The 12942-nt window shown below is 42.8% G+C and overlaps 1 protein-coding gene across 6 annotated transcripts in view; it reads right to left on the bottom strand.

Moving 5' to 3' along the window:
- The window catches only part of NHSL1 (NHS like 1), a 177944-nt gene that overhangs the window by 101426 nt on the left and 63576 nt on the right, over positions 1-12942 (bottom strand). For 2 of the 6 annotated variants that reach the window (XM_057370913.1, XM_057370914.1), the window contains exon 1: positions 2037-2256. The exons of the other annotated variants lie outside the window; for them this stretch is intronic. In XM_057370913.1, the coding sequence (XP_057226896.1) occupies positions 2037-2241 (205 nt within the window). In that variant the 5' untranslated portion in view covers positions 2242-2256. Of the gene's footprint in view, positions 1-2036; positions 2257-12942 lie in introns of those variants that run through there. 6 annotated transcript variants of the gene reach the window in all.

Raw genomic sequence — 12942 nt, 5'->3', positions numbered from 1 at the left:
GCTGCGCCTCTCATTTCTTTCTATTTTGTGCTAATTTAGTGATGTGGTTAATTTGAGCACCAAAGTCAATACTGTTCTGAGCGCTCAGTTTTACAAAGGTTGGCAAACAGCAATGCAACAGAGCAGTGGAGCAAATTAATTTGAGAACACAAGTGGCCATTTATCACACACGTTTTGCCTTTGAACACAAACCCAAGATGACAACTCTGCCAGGTACRGATACTCAAACTCTTCCAACACCACGCAAGCCTGACTCGTGGCCCAGGGTAAAACACCTGCAGCCGTGCCAAGTTTCTCCTGCCCAAATGCATAACCCCTCACTCCCCTCAGATCTGGCAATCCCAGTCAGTCTGGCAGAGGATCTTGGTCAGACAGAAATGCACACTTAGATTTATGACTGAAGCTGATTTTACAAGTTGAGTCAAATTGTTCCCTGTAAAGAGGAAATAAACCCTGCACAATCTACACCTCCCTCCACCTTCCCTTCAAAAATGACATATTGTCATCTCCTCTTTAGGCAGGCAGGGAGGCTTTCATAGCTTGCTGCCCAATTACAGGAGGAATCTGCCCTCCCCCTCCCTGTACAATGGGCTCTTTATGTWAATCACTCAGAAAAATTAATACACCATTAATCCATCAGTAAAGCTTCCTTTCCCATCTCTGCCTTGTGGCATGAGTACAGGCTAAGGAAGGCAGCATGAGAAACTTTATAGAAGTTACGCAGAATCCAGCAACAGGGCTGGTGGGTTCTTCTGATCCATGCAAGCTCCCACAGGTGTTAGAAGCATATTTGGCATCACTGTACAATATCAATATACCAGCAGTCAAAAGTAAAAATTACTGGTTGCAAATGCAAACTCCCTTTTTAGAAYCTTTTCAGCGGCGAAGTAGGTTAAAAAACAATCTTCAAAGCACAGATTAAAGTTGTGTCCTAGTGTGCAGGGAGCAAAAGCACAAGCATGTACATCCTGTGTTAGTGTTCCTGCACAAAAACCATTTACTAAAGCCACAATCCGTTCTGACACGGAAGTGAAATTCTGGTCAAAAAGCTATTAACTGCTCCCAGAAATGAAAAGAAATAAAAGGCCCTTTGAAGATCAAATGCCCTTGGAGAGCCTTCCTGCTCTTACAAAAGTGACCTTACAGCAAAACTGAGTCAMCCTTACACTTTCTATTAACAAACTACTGCTCTGGCAGCACAAGAGAAATTACAACCAAATCACTAACTTTATTGAGCACTTTTAACCTCSCGTGCACACACACACCCCACTGCCTGCCAGCCAGCTACTGGTAACTGTAACTCACCAAGTCACATGAGCAAACTTTTGAAATTTGTTTTGATTTATGGCAAATATGAGGTAATTGGTTACTTAGTGACCYGACAAACTTCATTCAAAAAGAGAACACAAAGAATAAAAGTACTTTTAAAAAGTCTCATATAAAACATACTTCAGATTTGAATATTTCAAGGGTTCATTTATTGCTGYTTATCTTGTATCCTAGATAGCCCTCCCCTCTGTGGAGCAATTCCCATCACTTTCKCATCATCTCTTTTATTTTGCATCTGGGACCTCTTCTTAATCTGCCTTCATAATACAAAATATGCTTAAGTTTTTTCCAGCAGGACTGTGAAGCAGTCGTTCAAGAAAAGCCACCCAGTCATTTAGAAGTGGAGTCTTGAATGGCTTTTGGTTGCACATTTTGAAGAKACATTCTTGCAGCACCTGCCTAAAAGGCTCTGCCACCTGTGACTACTGGCTACCAAAAGCATAAACAAAACTTACCCATGCCGCACACAATCAGTACCCAGATGGGAAATTTGAAGGATTTTCCTGTTGATTACTATAAGCTTTCACGGTATTAACCGCCAAAAAACTTGGCGAGGCAGTGCTGCACCTCGGCTTTTGTGCTGCCTTCCTCTCCTACCCCACCTGCGGCTCCCGTCTCCCAGTGGGATCCGAGCAGCTGGACGGAGCAGCATGGAGCAGGACTGACACTTCAGCAGCAATCACAAGGGTTAAATGAAAGCAAGTCACCTTTTCTCTGCGGGCTCCTGTAGGTCCAGTTCTCGTCATCCTCATCTACCTGCTGCACGCACATGGAGGAGAGTTCACCATCGCTGCGAAACAATCTCTTTGTCTGCCTTGACAAGGAGGAGAAATTTATCCAGCTGACAGCACGCGAGAGGGAGCCTGGGTTTTGTTTGAGTTTGAAAGATCTCGAAACACACTCCTTTTTCATTTTCTGTCAAGCCAGCTMCTGGCGTCGATTCCAAACAGATCTCTCTGAAATCGTTCCTATCCCCGTTTCCAGCGGTTTTCGCGGGAGGCTAAACAAACTCAGTCCGACTTTAGTCCAGGCTCCTTCCCGCTGCCTTGAAACCAGCACCAGTATGGAGGTAGGTGGCTGTGCCAGCGCAGCTCCCCTGAAGCTGTTTTGATACAGCACTTAAGGAGCTGCCAAAGAAAACAAAGGGGAGAAAAGCAGCAGAAAGTGGCACCTTGCAGCAGCTCAGCGGAGCATGTAAGGGCTGAGCAGAGTATAGCACCGAGRCGTGTGTTTTCCCCATTCTCCACTCAACAGCAAAAACTGTAGCTCCACTCTTCTCCCTGGCATCGCTCCCCRGGAGCGGGCATGCAATTCAATCCTCTCTTCTGGCTCATCAAAAGCAGCCCGCGAGGAGGGAAGAGCAGGCAGAGATCACACCCTGGCATGGCACAGCTCATGAGGGACAATAAAGCTTCTGCCTCCTCATTCCGGCTGCCCTGTTCTCCCTTAGAGAAAAGCCTGGTAAAGGAGCTCCAGGAAGGCTCTCCTAACAATAAAACCGACTGCGTGGCTATCGCTTAGGATTAGAGTGAAATATGATAGGCTCGCTCTCCTAAAAGCACAACCGCAGCAGCAAAACTCCTCCTTTCCTCAGCCAGCCCAGTGGCAGCGCAAACTTCTGAACTCTGCGTGCAGAAATAGGAAGGCACTTGTGCGTCTTTGCCCTCTTGGAGAGAGGGAAAATAAAATCCTGGGGCTTGTCCACACCACAAGCATCCTGAACAGTGTGCYGAAAAACATCAGTGCCCCCAAAACTGCTGGTACATTTGAAAAGAAATTAAATAAACCTGCGCAGACATAAGCAAAATCTGTGCGTGAGCAGATATTTGGTGACCAGGCTCGCACTGGGGTCACTGCAGCTCATAAAACAGGGTTTGCTCCCAGCTGTGTTAGTTCTGCCACCTTCTCTCTAAACTAGCAGCTGGGWAAAGCACTCCACAACGTGGAAGTTTTAAGAAGCCAAGCACTACTGAAAGCTGCCGTGCTTGCCCTGCATGCCAATATCGATGCTGCTCCCAGAACGGAGTAAGCCTGCAAGGTGGAGAGGCAAAGGGAGCATTTGAAAACAGACAGGRGTTGGTTATACCAAGGCATCCCAATACCCATGGGTTCTGCTGGAATTTGTCACCAAGATATAAGTTGACAAAAATCCCCACGTTTCTATCTTGCAGCAGAAGAATRGACTTGAATGTGGGAGGCAGCCAGTAAAATCAGCTCAGTGAATCCTCAAAGAGATGGAGAAGCAAGGAACCCGGGGGAAAAAAGGGAAAAAGAACACAAAAACGTGTCACTTATCTGAAGAACAAACACTAATGTCTTAACATCCTAACGGCTGCAGATGATGTTATCAAAAGGACAAGGAGCATAAGAAAACAAGGGTGCAGTGTTCCGGCTCCCAAGCTATCAGTCACATTTACACTATTGCAGAACACGCCCCATCCCCCTGGCAGATGCTATCGCAGCCCTCTGGATTCTGCTGCACAGCCTCTTCAAAACCATTAAAAACAAAGGCTTTGGCTTTTTCTGAAACTTATGGTTCTCTGACTCATAATAAGAGGATAAGGTTTAACCCACTGACTGGGAGGCAAAAAACTAAGTACTGTATCAGATTACCCTATGAATCAAGCAGGCACACCAAAGTGACCTTTGGCTCGCACTAACACAGCACAATGGGTCGGCCAACTGTCTTCTGTAAATAATTTAATAGGCTGCRTTTAAACTGACCTCACTCGGCGAGGCAATGCATATGTACATACCCAGGTCTCCCACCACTTCCCAAAGGCAGTGGAGCTGCAGTGGGGCTGTGGAGGGAGGGGTGCACGCTGAGTGTGTGCTAAGTGAGGGTGAGTGGGAACCAACGCACTGCTAACATCTGCTATGTCGCCAAGTCCTTCTAGTTTGGAGATTTTTGTCTTTGTTAACACACACCACGCCCTATCCCTGATGAGACAAGAGACCTGTGTAAGGTTGGGAGGTTTGTTTTGTTTCTCTCCCTTGGACCTTTTGCTTAAAAGAAGACTTAAGAATGAGAAGTGAGATACCCCTAGAGACTCAAGCACTGGAATATCCATTTTGGAGCGGCTCATGTAAGAATTGGCARCATTTAATATAAAAATCAAAGAACCAATGACCATGCTTAAAGCCAACTTGTTTCTTTTGACAAAGAGTAAACATGTGGAATTGCCAGTAGTGAAAAGTACAGAGAACTCTAAACTACCACAGCTATTACTGGCTAAATTATAGAGAGCCAGATGTATAAAAATCCTGGTAGGAACTGCAGAATCACAGTCATCTCCTTTCCACTGTACTACTTAAAAACAGAAGATCAGAAGAACCAACAAGAAGGAAACCTTTCAGATTAACCTAAAATACCATGGTAAATCCCAGAGACCTGCCCAGACCCTAGGCAGCAACTCAATTTCAAGAATTTTCCTGACTTGCTGTACGTCTGCCTTTTTAACATGGTGCTGAGTCACAACTTGGTGATGCAAGGGCAAAAACGCTGTGACTGACCACAACATTTCCATTGCTACCAAAAACAGAGTAGTGCAATGCTTGGTCAGAGTCTRGTATCCTCAGATTTCATTTCAGAAAAAGAACCATTGCAATATATTGCAACACTGTCATTATCACAGAATTATTTTTATTTGTAGATGACAAGCTTAGTATCAGCATACATCATTGTATATRTGGATTAAAAGTAAATATCCCAAGATCAAGAGAAAACAGCAATTTCCAATGAAAAAACAATAAATATTGAGTAACTTTTGCAGATTAATCCACGCTTTAATCAGAAGCCAAATGCAAGGCCATGGAGTTGGAAATTTAAGCAACTGAAACACTTTAGAGGTTTATATTTAATTATGTAAAACAGTCTACAACGCCATTTAAAAGAAACAAGGTACACTTCTAATAAGCTCAGCTARTTTTCTAACCTGACTGTTTTCTCCCTTATAAAGATGTCATACAARTATATGTATGGGCTTCATATTTTCCAGGTTATGTATGTAAAGACCAATGCATTATTTTTCTTCACGTGATATAAATCCATCTCACTATTAAACATGGAGGAATCACAGAAGAAGAAACACAGGGTTTGAAGTGGAAAGCTGAACTGATTCCTTCCCCTGCCCTTTTTTGTTTATTTATAGAGGTGAACAAGAGCAAATGTGCATAGTCTCATATTCCATCAGGCTTTTAACCATCTATCATAACCTGATTGTCAATGAATTCTCTAAAAGTTGTTWAGCAAACACATGTACATGGTTCACAGGCACTGTGTTCTCCTAAGTCCAGAAAAAACAGCCAAAAAAAAGTTTCACAGAAAAGGTTTTGGGTCAGTGTAAAAAATCAACAAAGCAGAAAGACAAAAACCCAAAAATGCCGCAGACATGCTCAGTTTTTGGTTGGGYTGTGTCTTTTGGCACAATTCTATGTTAATTTTATTCCTACATTTCCTAGTCTATCATTTCTCATGACTCAAGGAGACAGTAACATGGATGATTCACAGTTACAGCCTTCTGGGACAGCTAATGTGCCAACAGCTGAGAGGACACCTCTCTTAGAGGCTTCCTGGGTGTTTTCCTTCAGGTGGAAACAGCTCATCAGCAGCCAGTCATAAAGTCACACCTTCCCTGCAGACTCATCCCACCCTTACAAAGCTCTTGCTCCACCCAGCAAAAGGTGAGGGATAGCCCAGCAGCCCTGAGAACTCCTTCATCCCAGAAACTGCCCCAACAACACCAGATCYACTCCATATGTCACCTCTCCAGCAYGCTCACCACCTCCAGGCAGATGTGTGGGAATTTCAGTTTCAAAACCTTGTCAACCTGGCCTCCATCAGAGGTCCTTATCCACACAGTGCCTGTTCTTTTACAGGTACCCTGTGAAATGCTCACATAGCAAACCCACAAACTAGTCCATATTCCTGCATGATTATTTACAGCAAAACAGCCACAGAGAGCATTTTGGTATAAGAGGGCCTTGAACTTCCAGTTAGGGTTGTGTCCCTTTTTATGTGCAGAGCACATAAGTGAGAAACTCTTTCTTTCCCAGTGTGAATGGATCTGCAAGGAGAAAAAATAGTAAAGAAATAAAGGATCAAAAAATGAAGTTACTTGCCCAAGATCACAGAAAGGATAAGTAGCAAAGCTAAGAAAAGAAAGTAGGTCTCCTGGCTACCAGCCTTGTGACCTACTTAAGTAGGCCTTGTCTCACACAAAAGCAATGCCTATTAATTGTTYCTATCACAACCCTTACAGAGCCTTTGAATGCCCTAATTACAAAGAAAAAACTTCTTTTCTGTTTTGCTACCCATTTTACCCTTTTGGATTTTTTTTTTTCAACTTAAAAATACACCATTCCACAACTAAATGAGACAGTTTTATACTGTAGGACTGCTTCCAAGTATCCCATCCCAATTTCCAACTTCATTAGATTTTATTAGGGGGAAAAAAATCAGAGTGCAGACAACAATTTTATCCCGATTTATTTATCTTGATAAACCAGCTTTTGGGAAGGTCTGTCAGATGCATCTCTCTCCCTCCTATCAGCTTCTGTGCCCCAAAGGATTCACTGCATCAGAGCAGTGTTTTCTCTGATTCAGTAGCTCCACTTGCTTTGATAAGGAAATTTTGTCAAGACAGGGGAACAGTTTCTATAAAGTGCKAGACTAACCTGGAGCTGGTTGTCCYCTCAACACCAACTGCATGAAAGCTCTTACTGAGAGATAGAAATCAAGCAAGGAACACAAATAATACAACCTGGTTATTAGCAAAAAGGATATTTATAAGAGGGGCAGAACCAATGCCAGAATTTCCCAGAAAAAAAAAAAATACTGTTTTTCCCTCTAAAATAGTTTGATGCCAAAAGAGCAGTTGAGTTAACTGCACAGAGAGGCACCCTCCTGCTTCAACCATATTCAAATACATTCACAAGCTTTTGGTTTTCTTCATCAGTGTAATTCCAGAGCTGATGCAAACCCCAAATTTCAGAGGAAATGTGGCTGCAAGTGTGCGAGGTGTAGGGTAACTACTGATAGCAGTAGTTGCAAATGCTCAGTTGCAAATACTGAGCTTTGCTAAGTACGAGTATGATGGATACCCCTAAGGTATTTAAAAGACCTGTAGATGTGACACTTGGGGACATGGTTCAGTGGTGGACCTGGCAGTACTAGGTTAACAGTTGAACCCAATGCTCTTAGAGCTCCTTTCCAGCATAAATAAYTCCATGGTATTTTGAGGGATACAGGAGGAAAAGGCTCAAACTGCCTTAAGTTTCAGCCTTGCAGATGAGGGAACACAGGGGAGTTTTTTCTTCATGGCAGATGAGGGAACGCGGAGGAGTTTTTTCTTCATGAGCTTTTATGCCACCATATAATTCTAAGGGGACGAGTAACAGGACATTGGTGACTTCGGGCAATGTGCAAATGAATATTTGGGTACTTGCCGGGCAGCCCTCCTGAGCAGCCCCGCAGCCCGAGGAGCGCCGGGCCGAGCCCGAGCGGCAGTGGGGAGGCGGGCAGTGCCGGCAGGTGGCAGCAGAGATCCAGCCGGGATCCGGCCGGGATCCAGCCCGGGATGCTCGCTGACACCGCCCGAAGGGTGCCGGGCTTAGCCAGGGACTTCAGCAGCGACAGTTATGGTGACACACGGCAGTGATTTATCTTTCAGCAGTTTGCCTGCAGTGAGTTGTTATTATCTCTGTTTGCAAGGTAATTAACAATTTTAGTGGGTTTTGATTCGGGCGTGACAACACACTAATTAAGGCAGCTCTGCCTAAAGCTCCCACTARCTGTAGTCAGCGCCTCGATATCTACACACGTTGTCCCGAGTTGTGGGACTCTTGCTGTCATAAGACAAAATCTTTTTTTAAATTCCCTAACCATAGGTCTCCTCCCTTCCAAAGCCGAGGCTTTGCCAGGGAAGTACCTTGCTCACGACTGTTAGCTAACATATCCCAAGYGCTGATAGACTGGGAAGATTATCTAAGAATGGGATTTTGGCAGACAGAGTAACTATTCTGTCTGAAGAAAAGATTGCGGGTTTTTTTTTTTCCCCCAGGCACTCGTCTGTTCACTGAATCACCAGAAGTTACGAACAACAGTTCGGATCAACACGGGAAGWCACTTACAGAGCCTGGGGAAGAAACCGGAGAGTTTTGCTCCAGCAGTCGGGCAGCATTCAGCACCTCGGCACTTTCGTGCCACACTGCACTGACCCTCACTCCACCAGTGCCCACCCGCTCCAAGCTGCCAGCTCCGCTGGCACCAAGGATGCTCCGAATGGAACAGACCCTGTGTCTCATCGGGCCACTCCAAMCCGCCAGAACAGCTGGATGCTTTTGTAATATCCTATCTCCACATGYATTCCTCTTTGCTCTGAAACACTCTACATTAACACATGGGTTTACAAACTCAACTTGCTTTAAYCTAAATTGTAAGGTAATTTTAGTCTCTCCTACTATTTTACTCAGCATATGCTGTGTTCATACTGAGAAGGCGCTCAAAACACTTTTAATGCCTGACTGTGCACAGAAACTTTGCAACACACCAGTTATATTAGAAAATTAGAGACTCTGGTGAAGCACAAGACACTTCTACTGAATCATCCAAGTTTCCTGTGGAAATGCTGACGGCTGTATTAAAAGTAACTGGAASCCAGTTAAAAACAAACTAAATAAAAGATTTAGTTAACTTGTAATAGTTAAGAAGATCATTTTGCCAGCAGGGAGGTACCCTAAGACAACTAAATAAATGTCTGTTTCCCACTTCTCTGACTAACAGGATGCCAGGGAAACTGCAGAAGGGATAAGGCTGATTGCTTTGAGGTGGAAGCCCTCTGCTGGTTAACATAAACTAATTAGCGCACTAATCTAAATGTTTTTGTAGATAACAGAACCACAAAGAACAAGAAAGGAGACGGTGGCTAAAGAAGAAGCAGAGAAGAACCATCAGCGTCTCAGAAAACCTTATTCTTCATCTTCTTTATTTTTCTCCTGTTTGTATTTGCACAGCCTTTGAATTACAAAAGATGTGATTTAACAAACCTCATTAGGTATTTGCAATAATRAAATACTTAAAAAGGGACTTTAGAATCTTGTGACACATTTGGCCAGACCTGACTACTCAAACAGTGAAAACACAGATCATATGAGTGTTATAACCAGGTSTCACTGATACATAAACCACAGGAAACTATTTCTTCCTATAGATAAAAATGCTGTTTGTGCACATCTTACCTCTATTTTTAAAGCAMATTTCAAAATTGCTTCCCAGCCAAACCAGCAAAATTATTTACCTTACTGAAACCAYATGTATGTCTGTTCTAGAAACCAATCTAAGCATGTGCTGTTTCTGTAAGCCATGCATRAATACCAAACTTCAGAAGACATACAAAGGGCCCACATTTGCATGATGTGTGCATGCACAGGTATAGGACTGCAGCAGTGCTTTTTTCAGTTTATTGCTAAGTTTACATGCCAGCTTATCCTGGCACATGCTAAGTACAGGGGAGTGTGTTGCAACTCTGGAYAAAATTTGTAAATGAAACCCAGCCCCACCACGCCTGGAAGAATGCTGCAATCTCCTCTCTTCTGACKGCAGGCCCTAGGTTAAAAGAACTCATTTATAGGCGGAGGATGAACACAAGGAATGTTGCTGACACACAAAGGGTGAGGTGGAAAACACTGAATTTGTGTCTTAGTTACTGTCCCACATAGTTATATTTAATCCAAATTAAAATAGCTCTGTTAAAAGCTTGATGAAAATGGAAGAGAAAACAAAACTTCTAAAATAATGAACATATGGCCTATGTATGTGCTCTCTCTGTATGGAGTGCCTGTGCATGTGCTCACTCCATATGTACACATCYACAGATTCAGCAGGAGCACCAACTGTGACCAACAAGAACAATTTTCTCTCTCCCCTTCTGCCATATACAGGTCTGAAATCAACCTTGATTTTTTTTTTCCCCAATCTGAAATGCTTTAATATTTTCCCCCACCAGCAGAAGTTTCTAGGTGGAAAAAACCCTGAGAATACAAAAGAATAATATGCAGGGTCACTCCTGCAGAGCCTGTGATCCCCCCTTATGAAACATTTGAGACACAAGAAGTGTTCATATTCATCAGCTGCCAAAACAAGGTGAGAACAGGAGGGAAAATTCAAGTCCAAGTTGTCGTCAGTAGAAGAGAAGACAGGATAAATAAGGACATTCGTGTTAGCAGCAGGAATAATCTAATGCTACCTCCCAACCACTGGCATGTGAAATAATCAGTCTCAACAAAACAGTTGCTTAGTCACAGTTAAAAACCCAAGAGTATCAATTCTTAAATCACAGCACAGAGAAACTAAATCAAGGTTTTGCAATCTTCTGTAATTTGTGGCGCATCATCTTGTTTATGTATCTAAAGAAAGCTCATCTTCTGGCACTCACTGAAATACAGGGTGGGAGGGGTAGAAAGTGAAAGAGAAGACATGTATTAATTGAAATTACAGGTGTAAAAAAATGTTTGTTCATCAGATACTAATCTGCTGAGAGCCCAGTGGATGTCTCCCACAATACTAACACCCCAAACCCACTTCTCCCAAGCAGGAGTTTAGAAAGCAGATTTACTGCCTTCTCACAGCCAATGCYAACCACCAATAGCTATTTCAGGTGGTTTCATCAGGGAAAAAAAGATTCACACCTTGATATTTATTGTTAAATTAAGTCATCCAGACATTTCACTGTTAACCAGTGGACTAAACTGCAGACTTAAGTCTTCACCTTGTTCTTGCCCACAAGATAATCTGCTTGGATTACCCTGCCAGATTGAAAGCTCTAAGCTCCTTGTGGCACAGGTTCTTCAATGCCTTCCTTTTCAGATGCTTGGAAAGCAAGTTTCAATCCTGATGCATTCTTCAGCTTGACTTCYCCTATGGCCAATGCCAAAACACTGCTCCGATCTACACCATCGTTTTTTCCTTCTTCTAGCACAACTGGCAGCCCACATGCTAAATCCAGTATTTCATGAAGTCTTTCACCTTCTCCTTGGCARAAACAAGGAACATGGCTCAAGCTGGATACCCAACCTTCCACGCTTAAAAAAGAAATGGAGCAGCAGATGAACAGAAGAACAGGCCCAGATCCCAGGGCAGCACAGCAATGTAGCAATAACATGTCTCTTCTCACCCTCAGAAGGGTGTGGGTGAGGAAAAGAAGGACCCAAAGTGGAAGCCAACCCCTCTCTTACTGTATTTTCTGTGTGAGACTAAAGGCCACTAGAAAAAAAAATTAAATTAATTTAAATGAAACATCTCCAAAAGAAAATACTCAGATACTGTAACAGATAGATTTTTATCATAATGAAATCAAAATGAAGAATTAACTGCTCTGTTTTTCACGTCATTCTGTCTGTAAAGTCAAGCCATCTTCCCCAACAAAAACACTACAGCACTAAACACAAATGAAAATCAAATTACGTTGAGAAGTAAGAGATACTTAGTATTGCTCTTGCAATAGACATATATGCCATGGGCATCTGGCAAATTGCCTGTAGTAGAAAGAGATGCCATGCAGATATTCCAAAAGAAATAAGAATATAGACACATTGGTTTAGATAGAAAATAAATTTATGCAGAAATACCTATTATCTAATCATGTGCTTTATCTATCACATACCACATACTTGTTACACAACCAAGTTGATTCACCCAGAGGAATCCACCAAAAATGAGAATGCTTCATATGTATTCATCAAATAAAAATAACAGTGGTTTCTAGATGGGAACTACCACCTTCTTTTGATTCACATGCCTCCCATGTTACCTGTTCTAAACTCATCAAATTGATGAGATTATCAAGATTGCTCAGAGAGCCAATATTTCTCTGCAGCACTTTTTTCCCCCTGAAATAGCAACATGGAAAATATGCTGGCTTTCTCTGCCAGCTTTRGCATAGAGATAATGCCATGTTTTGTGGTTAACTGCTAGCTCTTCTTCCTCCAAGGCATTGAGTCATCTCTGCTTTCCACACTGGTGTCCTCCAAACAATTCTGGGTAAAACTCTGCTGGTTCATTCTCACCAAGGACATTGTGTGAGAGCACAATTACACAGAAGGGATCACATATTAAATGAGTGTTTTTAAGCATTCCATTAAAAATGTGCAAGGCAAATATTGCAGTAACTATTAATCAAGTCTAAAACTAAATTAAAACTAGCTTCATGAAAGATGCCTGGGCATTTGCTGGCATTTGAAGTTCTTCCTTCAAGCRCAAGCACAGTCACAGCAGGATTTGCTATTCTCATCCAATAGCACCTTTTCCCAAGCTTAGACAAACAGATGTGAGGAGACGCTTTCATTCCCTACTTGCAGACAGTATTGTTTTTTCATTATGACAGAGCGTTGCTGAGCTTGGCAGTAGAAACCACCCACTTTCAGAAACTCCCAGTGTGGTTAATATTCCTCTGGTTAACAAAAGATGCCTTGGTCTGAGGCTGTTTCTACAGGCTGTTGTTACAGCACTACACCCAACTGACCTTAATTTATGAAAGGCTGCTCTGGTTACAGGATCCTGAGTTATTCTGCTTAGTTTGGGGCCAGCAAAATGCAACAGATTGACAGCTCCAAACA

The sequence above is a fragment of the Malurus melanocephalus genome, unplaced genomic scaffold, assembly GCF_030028575.1.
Source record: "Malurus melanocephalus ecotype Western Australia unplaced genomic scaffold, MMel_1.1 scaffold_136, whole genome shotgun sequence".
Classification (NCBI taxonomy): domain Eukaryota; kingdom Metazoa; phylum Chordata; class Aves; order Passeriformes; family Maluridae; genus Malurus; species Malurus melanocephalus.
This window is presented reverse-complemented; position numbering and strand designations above follow the sequence as displayed.